A 20,008-nucleotide genomic window follows, 5' to 3' on the forward strand; every position below is an offset into this window, starting at 1 on the left:
AATTATTAGTTTGGGGGGGGGGGGGGGAAGATGCCGATATTACGGGACCAGCGGATAGTGCATTGTGGATGAATCGAGCTACCCGAGTTCGAGTCCCAGCCACAAATAACAACACCATGCAGTGGGCGAGGGATATCTCAACCGGTTTGAGGGCATCCACCCCCTCGACCCTTCAATCAGCACATTGACGAGCGTGGTGAAGTATGGTCACAAACCCCTATGATTGACGTGGTGCTGAAAGGCCCTCATCCAGCAGTGGATCGACACGAGCTGTAAGCTATCGACTATATCTGGGATCATTTGCCTCCTTTTCATAGTTGAATCCCAATTCACCCTTTTCTGTTTGAATAATTGTTAAAAACACTGATAACTCTTGGTAGTTTTAGTAGTTTATTAATATGTAGCCATGAAGCATGTGGTATGACGGTTAGCACACTGGACTTGCAACCCAGAGGTCACCGGTTCGATTTGTGGCGCGGTGGTTGAAACGATGGTTCAAGTTTATGAAATCCCCTCCCACCCACTCGCCTCTGTCCCACCCATTATTTCACCCAGCAGTCTAACTCAATGGGTAAACCGCAGTCGATCGGCAAGTCACGTGTGGTGGGGTAAAGTGTACCCCCACATCTACTAAGACGCCTGGCCAAAGACCCTCTATAGTCGACAGGTCCTTCTGCAAGCAGTGCCATAAGCAAGGAATTGCAGGGCTGCACCGTTGCCTTCGAATTACATCCAGCCAGAGCGCTTCACGTGGAAGAATACGAATCTTGATTTAAAGTTTTCGTGACTGCAGGAATCCATACTCTTTGGTTCTTTCGGTAAAGTCACATAGGTAGAGCAAATAAAATAAATATATTACGACCTTTCGATCGCAACACAAGCGGTCGTCTTCAGGCAGAAAAAAAAATTATCCAGCAGCGGAACTGCTGAACCAGGAAGAAACAGCTTGTGTTGCGATCGAAACGTCGTGATATATATATTTTTTTATTTAAAGCTTTCGTGACTGCAGGGATTCATATTCTTGGTTCTTTCGGTGAAGTCACGTAGAAGGGAAACAATAAAATTCTCACGACGTTTCGACTGCAACACAAGCAATCATCATCAGGTGTGAAAACCACAGCAAGAAAATTAAAAAAAGTGGCGTTTTTTTATTGTTTCCCTTCTACGTGACTTTACCGAAAGAACCAATAATATATATTTTTTATTACATTTTTATACCGATGTGACTTTACCGAAAGAACCAAAGAGGATAATCATAATCTTATTTATCCTTAAACAATCTGACGAGCTATGGAACAATCATTGGAAGGATGTTATTCACCAAGTTAAACCCTAGCTGCCTTACAGTTTATATTCATATCCACATCACCAGTCTTTTACTCCCAGCCTTGCACATCACTAGGAAATTTGAGATGCAGCTTTCCAATCGTGTAGTAGTTTTGTCCGATTCCACTCTCCCCCGCTTCCCCCCCCACCTGTGGGACTTCAGCTGTATCCCCAGCTTTGGGAATTACTCCCCCAGCCCACACCCCGCCCCCATACCCACCCTGCCCTCTTCCCCCCCACCCACCCTCCTCAGCCATCTCTTTGACATATCTCAGCAACTGCCTTCGCTGTGTTTGTCCCCACCTGATGACGGACGCTTGTGTTGCGCCCGAAACGTCGTGATTTAATTAAGTTTTTATTTTATTTTTTACCTACGTGACTTTACCGAATAAAACCAAAGAGTAGGTTTTACTTAACTTGATTCCTCTGTTTGTCGTGGTCAAATATTGTAATCAAAATTTCGTCCAGTTCCCGTTGTCCAATCAATTCCACATTTTGCACACGTACTCAGATCCAGTGACAATGCATGCTTGTATCAAAATCAATTAATTCGCTACTTTAAAGCAATTTACATTTTGTATGGACACATTTATATATGTGTAGGTCAAAAATGCCGCAGTCCCTAAACTGTGGAATCGGCTCGCACAAAAAGCAGGCGCCGCGTGTCTCAGGCGCCACTGACGTACTTCTCGACCGTGAGTTAAACGAAGCTGTTAATAAAACCGTTGTTTTATAGCAGTCTATCGAACGAGTCTCACGTTTTTGTTACGGGGTTTGAGTACACCTTAAAGTCTACGCACAGAAATGTGCAAACGTGCACACATGACAACACGCGTGCTGTAACACCCACACGCGTGCTAAGCGCACTGATGCACAGCATAACGCTACATTGTTTTAGATTAGCACGGTTGGCTACGTACCGTGCGAAAGAAGTCCAACATACAGATTAACAAGGAAAACATCATGTGTGCGTGGAGTCTCACGCTTCCCCACGTGCGTTTGGACTAATTTCTTTTTAGAAATATACTGTTTCCTTGGGGTAACTACTGAAAAACAATGCTATTTACTAATAGTCGTAGGAAAACGTTCCAAAAACATTGTTGCTAATTATGGTAAGTGTGGTGTTGGTGAGCTGTGTGGTTAGTTTAGCGTTCCTATTGGTGAACTGGCGGTGGTTGAGTCTCAGCGATTGGCTTTAGGAGTATGGTGAATTGATGATGACTGGTGGATGCTGACAAAGAGTGACTGACGATAGTTGTTTTATTCCAACATAATGACAGCAATCTCTGCATGATCCACCAACCATTTTCTCTATGCTCACCCATACCCCCCCCCCCCCCCCCCAACTACTCTAAAACCTCTTCACACCCTCCACACTTTTCTACTCAATGCGGTCCTCTCCGCGACCTCTCGAGAACCTATCTGTCCATTCTGACCCCACATTGACCCCGCCACAGTCTGGCCGATCGAGCAAACTGACCCCAATGGACCCCGCAAACCCCTGCCGCGCTGCGTAGTGCAACCCTGCCCCGTATCGCCACACGTCTTCGTCCGGCGCCGCGAGCCTCGTGTCAATTGCCGGCAGCGTGCTCTGCGCCACGTCCTGCTCCTTGGATGACCACGCGAATTCCATGCTGGCTTCGGCGCACGGGCCCCGCTCCACGTGGCCATCTGACCAGGAAGGTGGCAGCTCGAGTCCCTGTATGGACGGGAAGCTGCAGACGGTGGGCGGCGGCTCCTTCCAGCGGCCCTCGTGTGCGCGCAGATGGCCCGTGTCCGGCTCGATCGGGGTCTGGTGGACTTTGAGGGCGAGGTGTCTGCCCCTCTTAAAGAAGGCCACTCCCGTAAGGACGCAGCCCGGGTCAACTCTCACATCCTGGAGGTCGATGGTCGCCCTCCTTTGCTCGCGAGAGACGGAATAAGTTTGCGCCAAGGTCGCTTCGGTTCCATTCCATTGTGTGTGCTCGTTCGCATCGTTGGATCGGCTCCTGGTTTCAAAATTAGTTCCATGACTGCCAGTTGCCCGTCTCCATCGCGGCTCTGAAGGTTCAGCATGTCCGAAGGGTCGAGCTCGGCCCTGCCTGACCTCCAGCCGGACTCGTGTTCTGCTTCCTCGCTCATCCATCAAGGTGGAGGCCTGCATGGCTACCCCGGTCACCACCATCCCTCGTTCTGTGTCGCTTCGCACCTCCCCAAGGTCGAATTCAGCCGTATTCCTCCACGGATCCTCGCAGATGCAGAAGCAGGGACGGCATCGCCAGAACCACCTCGTGTAGGCATAGTCACCGGCAAAGCTGCCACCGCCACTCACTTCTTCCCACGTAGGTAGCCGCGCCGTCTTCTGACCCCACCTCTCGGCCACAGACTCCTTTGGACCCCAGATGTTCCCCATGGCCAGTATTCGCCGCCAGTCCCCACTGGGGGCCAGGTTGAGACCAACGTAGTCCCAGGAATCCTGGCACTCCAGCAGAATGCCTTCGCAGTGTCGTGCGCGTGGCTGGGCAGGGGGTAGCACTTGACTGTGCGAAGTCTCGCACGTGGCCATGCAAGAGCCATCTCCGAGCCGTGCCTCGTTCAACTGGATGCCTTGGAAGACTGTGAACAGCGTGTGTGTCTTACCACTATCTCCATTACCGCTACTATCACCACCACCGTCACCGCACGCAAGGACCCGGTCATCTGCCGAGCGGGCGGCGCTGCGCAGGGCCATCTCCTGCTGAGCAGTGTGTCCCTCGAACAGCTCGAGCTTTCTCAACATTTCCGCCGTAAAGTTGGTCGCCGAAGCCGCCCCCGCGAGGTTGTAGGCCGCCATGAGTGCCTCGAGTGCCTGCAGGCGGGCACCCTGGACAAGCACATGCAGGGAGGCCACGGCACCCAGCCGCGACGTCCCCGCGTAACACAGGATCCCCTCGTTTCCACGCGCCGCGAGGGAGTGCGTGTACGCCGTGTACAGCGCACGGCCGCCGGCATCGCCGCCGCCGCCGGCATCGCTGTCCAGAATGAGCGCGTTGAGATCCAGAAGGACCGCGAAGATGCCCGACGTGGGGTCGATCGCGTTGGCTGCCCAGGTCTCGGCGGAGCGGGGGTGCAGGGCGCCACCGGCACCCTGCAGCTCCGCGAGAGGATGGTGGAACACACGAAGGCGGGAGAGCAGAGAGCGCAGCGTGGCGCGCACGTGGAGCCACTCCCCGCGTGCCTCCATGCGCTCGAGCAGCGATGGCAGGGACAGCAGGGATTGCCGTATGGAGCCTGTCGACAATCAACGCGAGGCCGTTATAAACGCAAAGTGTGAGGTTTGTACTCCATCATGTGGACGATATAGCATCAAGGAAACCCACCTTTCAAGAACTAGCTTGCAATTGTTTTCAACATCACGTCTATGTTGTAATCATACAAATTACTGATAAACAGGTATGTATGATCAACTTCTTTCGCACTGTACAGCGCCAACCATGCTAATCGGAGGTGGCGGGGGAGAACAAACTAAACACAAAAACTGTTCTAAAGAAATTAGTTTTCAATCTATAAATTAGTTTTCAATTTAGGTAAAGGTGCGGCCCTGCAATTCCTTGCTAATGCCACTGCTGCTGCAAGGGTCTCATCCACTCGAGGTAAAGCTCCTTTGGAATAGATGGTAGTACCAGCACTTCACCCTAACCACATAGGACCTGCCATCGAGGACAGAGGCAACCGGCATGGTTGGCTATTTACGGTGCAAAAAAGTTCAACATACAACAAAATTAATTCTCAAACATCGCGCCAGGAGATATAATCTATCCAGCGACCTCCTGATTACAAGTCCAGCGTGCCAACCATTACACTGACAGCATCACCACAAATTTTTGATTTAAAGCTTTCGTGACTGCAGTAATTCATATTCTTAGCTCTTTCGGTAAAGTCACGTTGAATTTTGTGACCTCGGAACATCTATTAGTCTCTCTATACGATGTAGGCATGCCTGAAGTGGTGCAGGAAAATGAGTGTTTAGTGGGTTCAATATCTCTTTATTTAGAACTTTTTGGTGGTATTTGAAATATAATTTAGTGCAGGAAATAAGTATTTAAGTATAAAATGAGCAACCGTGGACCGTGTATATCATATGGTAGCGTCAACATATCGCGGCAGCCCTAATTTATACAGATATCTCTATGAAGAAAGGTACTGGTGAGAAACGATGTACGCACACACAAGGAGATGGAGGGACAAATAATTGAGGGTATGCCGCCACGTTCTGTATCATTAATGCATACTGCATCGTACCGTTCAGCCACGCAGCTAAGAAAGTAGTTCTTCGTCTACTACTCAGAAACTGCGTTATAATGGTGCGCATTCCACATTGTGCGAAAAACGTTCCCTAATGGAAGAACCACATGTAGTGAAAACGCGTGTGAACACACGTTAAGCGAGGACTCGCCTACTGTATATAGTATGAGACCATATTTGTAGAACTTTATTGACCCACCGAGTATCCGTTTATGGATGCGTCTTTGCTTTTTGGCACGTCTTATTAATCTGGTGAACACGATGAATGATGTCACACGTACCTGCGGAACCTCTCATCTCGTGTGCGAAATTGCGCCATTCCTGCTGCCACCGGTCAGCCCGCGGGTCTTCGTACGCGAACTTGATGGCGTAGCCAACGACCGTCCTCGCCAGCCCGAGAATGTCGAATTTAAACGGCCACACCTGGCGTTTGGATCGACCGAAGTGAGCCAAGTCACGTGGCATCGGGGAAACGAAGGAAGATGAGGAGGGAGAGGAGGAAGAGGTGAGTGAGCGGGGAGGATGAGATAACACGGATGCGTGGAATGCGATGAAGATGATGAAGATGATTTTGTAGATGAACACAGAAGGTAGAATCGGAATAGAGGAGTAAGCCATTGTGAACAAACTGGACTGCACGGTTGTTAGGCAATGTGTGCGTCGTAATGTTCTCAACAATACAGAATAATAAAATAAAACAAATGTATGGCAGCCAGACTGTGGTTAAATATTAATAAAGAAAAATAATAACTGTTCTTGCGACACAGATACACAAAATACAGGCATCCCTGCAACATCTGGCTCACGCCACTGTTGGCAGAAAGGCCTCCACTAGCGAGAGCTATAGAGGACCCCTCAAATCTTGGAAGTAGTAAATACCCACACACTTTTACCCCACCACCTGCTGCCAGTCGACTTACTCGTGTCGCCATTTATGTATTCTATTAGTCCATGGGCCAGAGTGGAAATTGGTACCGAATAAGGTAGCAATTGTTTGGTACCAAATACGGTAGGGAAAGATCCCCCATATCGTCTTAAACAGGCTGTTGAGGCAAGTAATATAAGTGAGCACCTATGAGGGCCGGCACGGCACGGCACGCGAGGGGATGGTGTGGCCAGCACAAGTTCATATATTCTTCACTGATATTAGCCGTTGAATGGGAATCGAACTTAGGTCGCAGGGTTTGTTGTCCAGTGTGCTAACCACTGCACCACCGTTCCCCAGATGGCACGCACAAAGACAAAGACATGTTCAAAATTTAACTTTTTTGCTGCTAAACATTTTATCTGAGCCCACACAACACGTGTGCAGATCACATCTGCACAGCTCCAAAACCGTAAAAAGCAGAACTTCCCAAATTACCCCATAGATTAAAAAATATATATAAAAACATAACTAGAGAGTGGGGGTAGCGGTGGCGCAGTGGTTTACGCACTTGACTATGAACCAGGCTAGATGAGTTTGATTCCCGGTCATGATCTAAGTCATTGGCGAGCGAACTATATCTGAACCGGTCCTTCACTCTTTACCAGCATGGTGAGGTATGGTCAAACAAACACCCCTTCCTCAATTTCCAACATGGCATGGGGAGGCCTTCATCCAACAGTCGATTGGAAATGGGCTGTGAGTTATTACTATTATTGAGAGATGCATGCTTGTGTAGTGTGTGACATACAAGGAGGCGCACACACTATAAGTTGGAGACAACACGTTAAATAAACAAATATGAACACTTATTTTTTAGGTCTTTTGGTAAAGTCACGTTAAGTGATGTGACCAAAAGACCCAAATAATCTGAATTCCTGCAGTCACGAAAGCTTAAGTCAACTATGAACACTCTGGTTATTTCGGTAAAGTAACGTAGAAAGAGAAAATAATAAATTAAATAATAGCATACGACGTTTCGATTGCAACAAGCAATACTCATCAGGTACAAATGAAAGAGAAAACAAACCTAGTAAACTTAGAACTATAATGCAATACAACACAGATAGTCAGCTAACATAACAGTCAACACCCTACCTGGTTGATTACGTTCTTCCAAAGATTGCTAAATTTAAGAGAGAGAGATAAAACACAGAACCGGAGACAAATAGACAGACACATAAGCGGAGAGAGATAACATAGAGACACAGAGAGAGACGCACACATAGGCACACAGACAAACAACGCCTCTGTGTCGAGGCCTTAAATAGAGAGAGAGGGGGGCAGAGAGAGGGGGGGGGGGTAGAGAAATTAGCATGTCAATGAGAGACCTGGCGCAACTGCAGGAAACAAGAGCAACAAAACGAGGGGAGACAGAGAGAAACCACACAAAATCAAACAAACTTAGTAAAATTTTGAAATGTAATGCAATGCAACAGAGAGTCAGTCAACACACAATGCATGGCCTGGTTGATTACGTTCTTCCAAGGATTGCTAAATTAGAAGTTAAGTGTGAAATTTGAGAGAGACACGGCACAGACACGGAGACACAAAGACAGACATGCGGGCAGAGAGAGAGAGACAACACAGCGACACAGAGAGATAGAGAAAACAAACTTAAAACCTCCCAGCAGAGGTGCTTCAAATTTGTGTAACTGCAGGAAATAAGAGCAACAAAACGGGGAGACAGAGAGAAAACACTAAATCAAACAAACTTAGTAAGATTTGGAAATGTAATGCAATGCAACACAGAGTCGGTCAACACACAATTGACGCATGGTCTATGAACACTCTGAGTCTATCGCTATATGCGTGTGAGTTAACTAACGAACGGGTCAACAGCACACCTGCTGCTTGACCTACGAATCCCTGGTTCAGACTAAACGACGAACGAGGAGCGAAGGCTCCCAGTTGATCCCCACAGAACGAGCTCCGATCCCTGTCGGGGCTTCCCCTTTATTCCCCTGGCCGTGACTTAGCCCCGCCTTCGGCCCCACCCCATACTGTATGAGGGCAGGGCTCTCGGCCCCTGGTCACATGTCCCTCCAGTACCCGGCGCTACAGTATAGAGACAGTATATGTCACTACACTATCCAGCCGACCCGGCTGTAAAACTCCAGAATTTAGAAGGGGAGAAAGAGAGGAGAAAAATAAAAAATAAACTCAACATTTGCGCACAGCCAACCCAGCTGAACATGCCCGGCTGTGAAGAGGGCGGTGGGGCTGTAGAACCCGGCACTCTAAAAGCACCAAATGCTTAATGTGGCATTGCTAACCAGAAAGTCAAAGGGGTGACAAGCAAGCACCGCGAGTGCGCCAAAGAACATAAGGCGCGATGAGAGTGCCAACTACAAAAAAACAAAAAAATTCAGTTGACACGTCGAACGCGAACCCCCCCGCATGTAGCAACCAATTATGATATCAATGGCAACGAAGTACAATACAGCCGCGAATACGATGGGGGGGGGGGGTGGTGGTGGGGGAACCAGGCACAACCCATGGGGCACCGAACGCGCCCACGCCAACCACCCGCAACCTGGTAGACGGTACGGGACGGTATCCTGTGCTGAAGACGATTCACTTGAACTGTACACTTTTTGAGCGAGTCCTCGTCGCTGGACCCCCGGACGGGGTGAGAGAGCCCTTTTCGAAGGATCCTGGGCCTGGCTGGCAGTGGCCCAATGGGCGCCGCCCCTCCCGAGGTGGAGAAGGAGGAGGCTGTCCGGCCTGAGAAGACGGAGTGGGCGACGGATGCACTTCCCCCCATTAAGCCGAACCCGGCGGCGTAGCCGGGATTGGAGATGAAGAAACGCCGTTAGGCGGCCAAAATTTTTTAAGACGTGACAAGTTCACGAACCAGCACCTGCGGCTGAATTGGATGCGAACACTTTGCGGGCTCTTAACCTGAACAATTTCCACGGGACCCCGCCAGGGTTTATATAGCTTAGGGGATGTCCCCACGGGGACCTGGGGGCAGTGAAGCCACGCCCTATCCCCTATTTCCCATTTGGTCCCCGTTACCTGGGTCCCCACCCGCCGCTCGTTAGCAGCTTGTTTGAAGGCCGAATTACCTCGGGAGGCCTCCCTAACCTCCGACAAGCGCTGGAGGGTAAAACGTACAGGGTCGGGCATTTTCTTACAAGCCAGATCCGGATTCATCTGGACATCAATTTGTGGATCTTGCTCCCTCCCGTACATGAGAAAAAATGGTGAGCAGCCGGCGGATGCATGAGGGGCCAATCTATAAGCGGCAAAAACACCGGGACATGCAGGTCCCAGTCGGTTTGTTCCTCATTGACCTGCTGACATAGCATGGATGTCAGGGTCCTATGTAGGCGCTCCACCATGCCGTCGGTCTGCGGGTGATAGGGTGAGGTGCGGATCTTTTTGGTGCCCAAAAAGTCACACACCTCCTTGAGCGGTTTAGATTAAAAATTTCTGCCCTGATCCGTGAGCAGGCGTTCCGGGGCTCCCTTATCCAAAATGTACCCATGGAGAAAAGCGTCCGTGATTGTCGCAGCCGTCTGGTCCGCCACCGGCCAGGCCATCGGCCACCGAGAAAGGTACTCCACACCCACCAGCAAATACTTGTTTCCCCGCGGGGTGGTGGGGAAGGGACCGAGCATATCAAGCGCGACGAGCTCATTCACACGGGAAATACAAATCGATTGGAGAAGGGGGCACGCCAATTTTGGTGGAGGTTTTCAGCTTGCACATGCAATGCACCCTCGCAGCACATTCTGAATGTGAGCAGCCATGCCGGCTCAGAAAAAGTTAAGGTGAAGGGTGGACAGGGTCTTTTTGACCCCCAAATGCATAATGCGTTCGTGCGTTGCCCAAATCAACTTGCCCCGCAGGAGGTGGAAATGACCACATTGTCCTTTTGTAATTCAGCATCCCATCGCATCAGGAGCCCCCCTCGCAGGATCACCGTGGATAACAGTCATCGGCTCTCGCCCTCCATGAAGTCACAAACACAGTGCCTAATGGTGAGCAAGCATGTATCCTCCGCCTGGAGTCACCCCCACTCGGTGTTGGTGAGACCAAGCGTGTGGTCATGCATGTCCACTGCGTCCGTGTGTGCGACATCGGCTGCAGCGACAACCATACGGGGTGGAACTGAATCGGCGGGCCTACACCGTCCCACGCCCGAAATGCATGCGCACTTGTCACCGGGTGGTAAACGTGACAATCCGTCAGCATTGGTGTGGCGGACACCCTTTCTATAAGAAACTACGAACGCATAGTCCTGAAGGACCTCAAGCCAATGGGACAGCAGGCCGGACGGCTGCTCAACACGCAGCACATACTGCAGGACCACATGATCCGAGCGCACCTTGAACTTGCGTCCTTAGAGGTACGGCCGGTACTGCTGGACGAAATAAACAGCAACTCACGACGTGTAAAGCAGTAGCGTTGTTCCGCCGGAGACAGCACCCTACTCCCATACGCAACCACCCGCTCTACTCCATCCACAACCTGGGACAAAATGGTGCCAATACCCGTGTTGCTAGAGTCTGTATCAAGGATGAAAGGCAAAGAAAAATCGGGGTACCGAAGGGGAGGCGCATTGACCAGGCCGTCCCGTATCCCGGCAAATGCAACCTCCTCCTCCCCCACCAAAATTTCTGACCCTTGGCCGTGAGGATGTGGAGCAGTTTAGCGATCGTGGCGAGCCCGGGGACGAAACGTCGATAACAAGAGGCAAACCCGACAAAACTACGTACTTCACCCACCGACTTGGGGGTTGGCCACGTGCGCATGCACGCAGTTTTGTCAGGGTCCGGTGGCACTTCTGCGGCGTAAACTTTAATTTTGCAGCCCTCATTTTGATGAAAACAGCCCACAACCTCTGTAGGTGCTCCTCGAACGTACATCCGAACACAATGATGTCGTCGAGATAAATTAAGCACGTGTCCCATTGTAGGCCTGCTAACACCAGCTCCATCAGCCATTGGAACATGGCCGGGGCTGAGTGAAGTCCCATCGGAAGCCGGTTGAACTCAAAGAGGCCCTCAGGCATGCAGAATGCAGTCTTTGGCCTAGAGCTGTCATCTAAAGGCAACTGCCAAACTCCCGACAGTAAATCAAGCGTGGAGAATGTTGTATATACCGGGTCTTGAAAATAAAAAAAAATAAAAAAAACTTTAATTGAAATTTAAAAAATACGTAATTATCCGAAATCATGTTAATTTATGTAATTATGCACATAAATTATGCTAATTATGGAGGTGCCATCTTGTTACGTTATGCAATTGCATGCGATTATGCTAATGCAAGCCGTTATGACAATTAGGCCCTGCCTCGTTGTCGAGGGTAGTATTATCAATCGGGATCATAAAATAAATTGTATGAAGTTATGCAGGTGTGCTGTAAGTATGCTAGATTAAACTCGGCTTCGTCGTCTAGGTTCGTATTATCAATCGGTATAATACAATTATTCTCGCTTAACATTTACTGACTATGTCTTAGTGTGTTTATGTCTCCAAATTCAAATCTCACCGCAGGATACAGTTCTTATAATTAAGATTATTACGCATGAACTTAGGAAGGCACCACTCAGACACTTCTGTGTTAAGTAATTTTAATATCTAAACAAAAACATACTTTACTTGGAATGGCACCTTCTACAAACAAAATGAGGGTACCCCCATGGGTTCCCCCTCGTCACCAGTGATAGCCAATGTTTTCATGGAGAAATTTGAATCAGACGCCATCCAGACTTCCACCCTCAGACATTCCCTGTGGAAGAGATATGTAGACGACACTTTCGTCATTTGTCCACATGGCCTCCCAGCTTTGAACCTTTTCCTAGACCACATCAATTCCAGACACCCCGCCATCAAATTCACCATGGAAGTGGAGAAAGATGGCAAGCTGCCATTCTTGGATGTTCTGTTTGAGAGGAGACCTGATGGCTCATTGGGACATTCTGTCTACAGGAAACCCACCCACACAGATTCCTACTTGAAACCTGATTCCCACCACCACACGACGCAAAATAATTCTCTCATCAAAACGTTATACCACAGGGCTCATTGCATTTTGGACCAACACCACCTGACCAGTGGATTAAAACATGTACATCTGGCCCTCAAGAGGAACGGATACTCTGATCGTACCATCCGCCAAGCTGTTTCTCCCTCCATACAGAAACAACCACTTGATACTCCGATCAAAACCATCACACTACCATATATAGCAGGCGTTACTAAAAAGATCTCCAAAATTCTAAACAAACACAAGAACCTGGTCCGGTTCAATACAGTACACAAAATCCGTGACCTGATCCCTTCCGTGAAGGATGTCATTCCTGACTTACAGTACCCTGGGGTTTACAAATTGATCTGCACCTGTGGTGACTGCTATATCGGGGAGACGAAACGACATGTCTCTGACCAAATTCGCGAGCACAAATCAGATTTGAAACACGGCAGAACGAATTCTTCTGCCCTAGCTGATCACTGTTACAATGCTGTGGGTGATCACGATATAGTTTTCTCCGATACCAAGGTTCTCTGCAAACCCACGGGTTTTTATCAGAGATTTGTCCACGAGGCAATTCAGATTTACAAACACAGACACAATTTCAACCGAGAGGATGGTTTCAAATTAAGCAATCATTGGAAAGATGTTCTAAATCGAACCAAACATTAACCAAATTTTCAATGGTACAGTATATTTATTCAAGTAGTGGCATCCCAAACTTACACAGTAGTACATCAACAGTAGTACATTTTATGCTAATTCCTTTGTCAAGGCGTTTTCTGTTTACCCCCTCACAGCTTAAAGGAGGCGACCTGGGCTTGGCTGTCTACACTCCAATGCTGTCCTCTGGACAGTCTGGTCCCTTCACCTGATGAAGGCCACTTGTGTTGTGGCCGAAACGTGATTTTTGTTGTTTTATTTTTTACCAACGTGACTTTACCGAAAGAACCAAAGAAGATAGAACCAAAGAGTATAAAAAACATAACACTCTAATATGCGAACTCTAATGCTTGGAATTGTCACAGTACTCCTGGAGATGTTCTCCTCATCTATCCATATATTTAACCCTCAATGATGACGTTGTTAACTGGGTAACAGTACAATCGATTATTCCTCAGAGTACACGAGCATACACGGCGAGAAGAAAAGTCCTTAAAAATTCATGCAACGATATTTATACGAAGGCAATAAAGAAACATGTCCTGAAGGCAAGAGTAGTTATCAATAAATTCATTAGTAAGATTATGCAATAAAAAACGAACGACTAAAATACTTCTAAATGACCGTATCCACGTAACTCAATGGGCTGCAATGTTCTTCGTTATCAGCTAATAGTTTACACACTTATCATGAGTCTTCTTGTATGTGTTAATGTGAGTGTTGTTGGTCTTCATGCGTTACGCAAACGCCGAGGTTGGGCATCCCTTGTATCAAAAATGTGTTTGTTCCCTGCGGAGCGGTGAGGGTGTGAGGGTGTGTGTATCATAAGGACAGCTTGGCACTCCCTCTTTCACACGGGCGGCCACAGTTTCTGTCCACAGCTGGGTGGAAGAGTCGGCACGACGCTCGCCGTCGTGTGCGATGATCCCGTCATCAGATAGCGCCCGCAGCTTGTCCGCTGGCAGCTGGCACCCTTGCTTGGTGACGCTGGTGTGAGTGTGGGTCGAACCCACGGCGCTCTCGCCGGTGCTCTCCTCTTCCTCACGGGCGGCTAGTCAGGCTCTTTCTCCTGCTGGATGAGCCGAGTCGGCACAACGCTTGTCCACTGGCAGCTGACACCCTTACTTGGTGGCGCTGGTGGCGCTGCTGCGCACTCTCTCCGGCTCCGTGCTCTTTGGTGATGCTCGATTGCGCGTGCAGCCCGTTCGCTGGTGACAGACACCCTTGCTCGGTGGAGCTGGTTCTCTGTGATGCTGGCTTGGTCGATGCTTGGCGCTTTCCGCCCTTTCTCCAGGTTGATTGCTTGTCGTCGCTCGGCACTCTTTCTCTCTCATTTCTCTTGCTCTCTCCTTGATCGTGCAGCTGCCAGCTTCACACGGACACCCGCCCTTACTTCAGGGCTGCGCTTTGTCGTTGCTCAACTTTCATGCTCTTCACCCTTCTTCCAGGAGGGCTCTTGCTGTGAGCTGCTCGTCGCTGGCTGGATCACTCACTCTCAAAACTTGAAAATTGTATTTGCACACCTCTTACACAACTCTGATAGCTTAGTACAATACAGCTTATCGCAATCCTCGATTCTGTAAGCGACTCAAAACATCAGGATGAATGTAGAATCACTTTCAGCGATACTCTGTCGGTCCATGCCGAACTCAGCACCGAGCATCACCTCGCCCCTCTTCTCTGCGAGACACAGCACCCATTGCTAATGTCGAGGCCATGCCCTGGTGCCTGCTCGTCGCAGTACTCTGTCGTTCGCAGCACTCTTCCTTGCATAGCCCGTGTCCGTGCTTAAATGTGAAATTCTCTCTCTCCTCTCTCCGCGTCTCTTGCGAGAGAGAGAAAAAAAACAGATGCCCTCTGTCACCGTCCTCCTCCCGTGGCAGCAGTGGCCTGGCTGCCCCCCCCCCCCCCTTTTTGACCTTTGACTGACTATTTTACCAACATATTTTATGTTTGTTTGCATTCCCAACCCATCCCTTCGTGGTGTCTGCTAAGAGGGAGGGGAGGCACTCTCCCTTCATACGTATTTTATGGCTACCATGTGTTTGTGTCAATTGTTGGAAGACAAAGGCAGCCGGGGAGTATCTGATTCCATGGAATACATATGATCTGGTCTTGTGTGTTTGACCTATTTTTTTGTATCTCTTTTGAGTTACCCTAGGTCTAATCTTGTGATTATTATTTGGTTTATGTTTAACCAAGATTTGTAATGTCATTAGATGTTACCTCCGGTATTTCAAGGGTTTTATTAACTTTTGCTCCCTGTCTGCATCCAGGGATCCATGCTTTTTATTCTCGAGGTCAGAGATATAGCTTACTTTGGACTTAAGTTTTTGTGATTGCAGGAACTCATGTACTTTGGTTCTCTTAGTAAAGTCACGTAGATAGAAAGATACAAGAAGAAATAAAATAAGGAATAGTGCAGTCTATCATGTTGACTTATTCTTATAGCCAGGCTTCGAACTTTTATTGTAAAAAAAATATATCAGATATAATGTCCGTTTGAACTGTGCTCTGTGTCCGTGCCTGTGATTCTGGATATTTGTTTGTGAACTGTCCAAAGCGCCAAGAAGGTCATGGCATGCGTTCCTTTGGCAATCTGGAGATTTTGCAGATCGTGGTAACCTCCCTTTGCCCCGGAGTTTATTATTTAATGGCCTTTTACGACCTCCAGATGCTTGGTGCTTGTGGGAGGTAGCGGGTTTGAGGGTGTTTTATTGAATTATTTTATCGATTATTATTATTAAACAAATGGCAGAATTATTCTTAATATAAATTTTTGGAAAAAGGCCTATATACAACAAGAAGAACTGCGCCCCCGACAAAGCGTCCAACGAGTCGTCCATCCGTGGGAGCGGGTACGCATCTGCCAAGGAAACAAGGACGATGGGCGCTCCCCATGGACTGTTGGAAGGAGAGATAATGTCGGCAGCCAACATCTCGTCAACCGCGTGGTGCACATGATCCTTTTCCTTGGGACTTAGGCGATAAGGGTTTTGACGAATGGGGGCAAAATCTCCCGTACCAATGTGATGGTGCAATAGAGGTGTGCAGCCAATATCGAATTTGGATCTGCTAAAAACATCGGAGAATTCCGTAAAGAGTGCACGCAGATCGAGCCTCTGTGCTGTTGACAAATCTTTGCTCTTGGAACAGAGCGTATCCAACCATTCCTCGTCACAGTCCTCACCCTGCCCCGCAGCCGCTGCAACACCCATATTCCCGCCGTTTTTCCCCTCGCAACATGCGGTCGACGCATAAGCCAACAACGCACCCAGACCGACGTTCAGAACCTGAATGAAAGGTTGTTGATCACTTGCCATCAATGTCTGCGCGTAGACCAAATTTTGGGCACGAACCGCCCAGATAGAGGGGAACAGCAACAACCCTTGCGGAACCGTTTGGAGATCAAGATGTTTCCTTAGACGCAATGGAATTAGCATCTGAGGACCGTGATGAATTTTAACTGGTTGGTTGGCCATCGCAGGGACCGAAACATTCGCTGTGCGGAACAGAGTCGGCGATGATAAGAATGCAATTCGGCGGCCCGATGGTAACTCAATGGAGCCCTGATCCACAAGGATCTTGAGCGGCATTTTACCTAGAAAATACGTCCCTAACAGGCAGGGTAAGGCGAGGGATTTTGAAATGAGCACCGGCCCCATCAAACTGTCACCGACGCAAATTGTAGCCGAAATCTGCCCAAACACATTCCTGCGGAGGGAGCTGGTAAGAACGTTGGGTTTCTCGGTCAATGGCCAGGGTCAATGGCGGCGTGGTGTATTCCGCAAATATGCCCGACTGTGAGGGCGGGGACAAGCCGGCGTGAGTAGGTTAAACGTTGAGTTTTATAAGGGCACCACGGGGTGACCAGCCCCACCCCTCCCACCCCCCACCCAGCCCCACCCTCCTCAACCAGTCCCACCCTCCCCACCCAACCCCTCCCCACCCTCCCCTCCCCACCCAGCCCCACCCTCCCCTCCCCACCCAGCCCCTTCCTCCCCACCCAGACCCTCCCCACCCTCCGCTCTCCATCCAGCCCCACCCCTCCCATTTTTGGATGCACGACGGACAGACGGACACAATAATCCTCTGTGGGCTAGTGTAACCAGGAGGTTCCTACCAGTATAATTCCTAACGACTGTCCGTTCGCGGCAAAACAGAGAATAAAAATGGGCGAAATGGCGCACGATTTTGGAGGCAAGCACTCGAAAATCAGTTCTGAAATGATAGTCGCCGACGCGCCGATGTCGACAAGGACCCGTACCTCAACTCCCTCGTACGGTCTCGTACGAGGGGACCGTACGAGGGAGCTGCCGCTGCCGCTACAATACGGCGTGCCAGGGCCGTTAATTGCATGGGGTGTTGCGGCCAACCCTCGCCCGCAAAACCCTGATCGGCCTACGACGCATCCCGACACAAATCCGCGACCCGTGACTCTGAAATAGATGCCTGAGGTGAGACAAAGGGCTGCATGTGAGGTGCGCCGCGACTCGCCTGAGGACCCAGCGGAGAGAAGGGGCGACGATCCGCAGACGGCGTCGGCGTGGAGGGTCCTCCCCATTGAGCATGGCACCCCATGGACACATGTCCTGGCAGCCCGCACTTGAAGCACATGATCGGACCGTCCGTCGGGCAAGGGAAGGCCCTCCTTGGCCGGTCTCATACGCGCAGGTGGAGCTCCTCCGACCCCTTCCGCTGTGCCCCGGGACGGGAAACAGCGGCCTGTAGAAGCCGCTCTCCTGTAGGTGCTCCCTCCTCCATGGCTCGCGACCATGCCGGCACGCTGACGGGTGTTAAGATGGGCTTTGAGGCACCGCGCAACTTGAAGAGACGTCAGGTCGTCGTCCTCCGTGGCTGGCAAGACGACCTGAAGATCCTGAGCCAGCAGCATTTTCTCCAGGATGAACGAGTCCCGCCCCACCTGGTCCATCCCGGGAAATGCCGACTTCACCAAAGCCAGGAGTGCTATGCGATAGGCGAGGGGCGTCTCGGCCTCCCCTTGCCCACACGTAGCAAACTTGTGGTGTTTCGTTGAATGGAGGGACGAAAATCGCCTCCATCTGCGCAAGTGCTTGGGTGAGCGTTGCCTTGTCGCCGTCGGGTATAGCGTCAAACGCCGCCAGTGTGTCGTCGTCGAGCACTGTCGGGAGAGCCCGCAGCGCCATCTCCTCCGTCCACCCCGCCAGTTTGCAGGCGGTGGAGAAGCGTCGGCGGAAGGCCTCCTAATCGCTGCCAGCAGCGGCGAACTCCCGAACGAAGGGAAGATGCCTTAGCAACCCGCGGTCCGCTTGCAGCGCTGTTGGCGGGAGGTCGGTTTTGGCGGAGAGACGAGTCCTGCGCATTTTTAATTTTGGTTGGCTCCCGCGCAGCGCGCGGAGGTCCACGGGCACGGCGTCGGCGTGTCATCGACATCCTGCTGTAGTACAACAGCCACAGCTGCGATGGTGATGAAGAGATCGCTGAGGCAGTCTTTCTTGGAGTGGCACTCCATCCTTGGCGGAGGCGGCAAAGCCAGCTCTGGTTCCCGCTGCTTTGCCGGCGCCAGGATCTCCCCGCGTTCCATTAACCTGGGGCCGTCTGGGATCACCCTGTTGTCTGTTTCTTCATCAGAGGACGACTGGGAGAGAGCCTTACATCTTGTTAACATTTCTTATCGCTAATCTAGCTACACCTAACTTTGTAATCCCTTCTGGCACCAGTGTAGCGTGTGACATACACGGAGGTGCACACACTATAAGTTGGCGGCAACACGTTTAATAAAGAACTATGAACATACTCTTTGGTTCTTTTGGTAAAGTCACGTAGGAAGAAAAAATAATTGATCACGATGTTTCGATCCCAACACAAGCAATCGTCATCAGGTGAGACAACCACAGCAAGAAAAAAAACTGCTGAAGTAGGCAAGAGATCTGCCGTGGCACGAAGGGGGGGGGGGGGAGAGGAGGCAGGGCAGAAAGTGGACCCCGCCGCAGCACCCGGGTCACTAGAATGAAGTGGGCCATCACAGTCAGTTAAGACTTTATCTGGTTAATAACGTCCTTCCAATGATTGCTCAGTTTGTACCCGTTGAAGTTGTGTCTGTGTTTATATATCTGGATGGCTTCATGAACAAATCTCTGATAATAGCTGGTGGGTTTGCAGAGTACCTTCATCTTGGAAAAGTCAATTTCGTGTGAGCCCACTGCGTTAAAACAATGATCAGCAACGGCAGAGGTATTGGTCCTACAGTGTTTCAGATCTGCCTTGTGTATGCGAACGCGGTCCGAGACATGTCGTTTCGTTTCCCCAATGTAACTGCTGCCGTAGCCACAAATCAGTTTGTAGACACTCGGGTATTGCATATCAGGAATCACATCCTTTACACATGGGTCAAATCACGGATTTTGTGTACTGTGGGCTGGTGTTTGTTTAAGATTTTGGAAATCTTTTTGGTAACCCCTGCTATGTATGGAAAAGTGATGGTATTGGTTGGATGGCTGGGGAGACAAGCTTTGCGGATTGTATGGTCAGAATATCCGTTCATCTTGAGGGCTTGGTGTACGTGCTCCAGGTCACTGGCTAGGTGATGCTGTTCGGATATGCAACGGGCCCTATGGTGTAGTGTTTTGATGAGGGAATTCTACTGGGCTGGATGGTGGTGGGAGTCAGGCTTTAGATAGGCATCCGTGTGGGTGGCTTTCCTGTAGACAGTGTCCAAACGAGCCATCAGGTCTCGTCTCGATCAAAACATCCAGGAATGGTAGCTTGCCATCCTTTTCCACTTCCATGGTGAATTTAATAGATGGGTGTATGGAATGTATGTAGTTGAGAAATTGGTTCAGTGCTGGCAGGCCATGTGGCCAG

The 20,008-nt window shown here is 49.8% G+C and overlaps 1 protein-coding gene across 2 annotated transcripts; it reads right to left on the minus strand.

Annotated features, from left to right (window-relative positions):
* Positions 1-1,575: 1,575 nt before the first annotated feature.
* On the minus strand, positions 1,576-8,899 carry LOC116944661 (uncharacterized). Of its 2 annotated transcripts, XM_076068404.1 has the most exons (3): positions 6,662-8,899; positions 5,871-6,012; positions 1,576-4,575 (listed from the first exon to the last, which is right to left on the minus strand). In XM_076068404.1, exons 2-3 carry the CDS (start codon positions 5,884-5,886, stop codon positions 2,708-2,710), a joined length of 1,884 nt encoding a protein of 627 aa, XP_075924519.1. In that variant the 5' UTR covers positions 5,887-6,012; positions 6,662-8,899; the 3' UTR covers positions 1,576-2,707. The 2 variants fall into 2 exon arrangements, with proteins under 2 accessions (XP_075924519.1, XP_032814290.2); XM_032958399.2 differs by having other exon boundaries at positions 5,871-8,899.
* Between the last annotated feature and the right edge of the window lie 11,109 nt (positions 8,900-20,008).

The sequence above is a fragment of the Petromyzon marinus genome, chromosome 21 (assembly GCF_048934315.1).
Source record: "Petromyzon marinus isolate PM22_M1 ecotype Great Lakes invasive population chromosome 21, UKy_Petmar_22M1.pri1.0, whole genome shotgun sequence".
Taxonomy (NCBI): domain Eukaryota; kingdom Metazoa; phylum Chordata; class Hyperoartia; order Petromyzontiformes; family Petromyzontidae; genus Petromyzon; species Petromyzon marinus.

Coding starts and splice junctions, on each gene's coding strand:
- LOC116944661 (XM_032958399.2), bottom strand. CDS start 6,207: ATGGCTTACTCCTCTATTCCGATTCTACCTTCTGTGTTCATCTACAAA. Junction 4,576..5,870: donor CGAGATGAGAGGTTCCGCAG/GTACGTGTGACA, acceptor GATTGTCGACAG/GCTCCATACGGCAATCCCTG.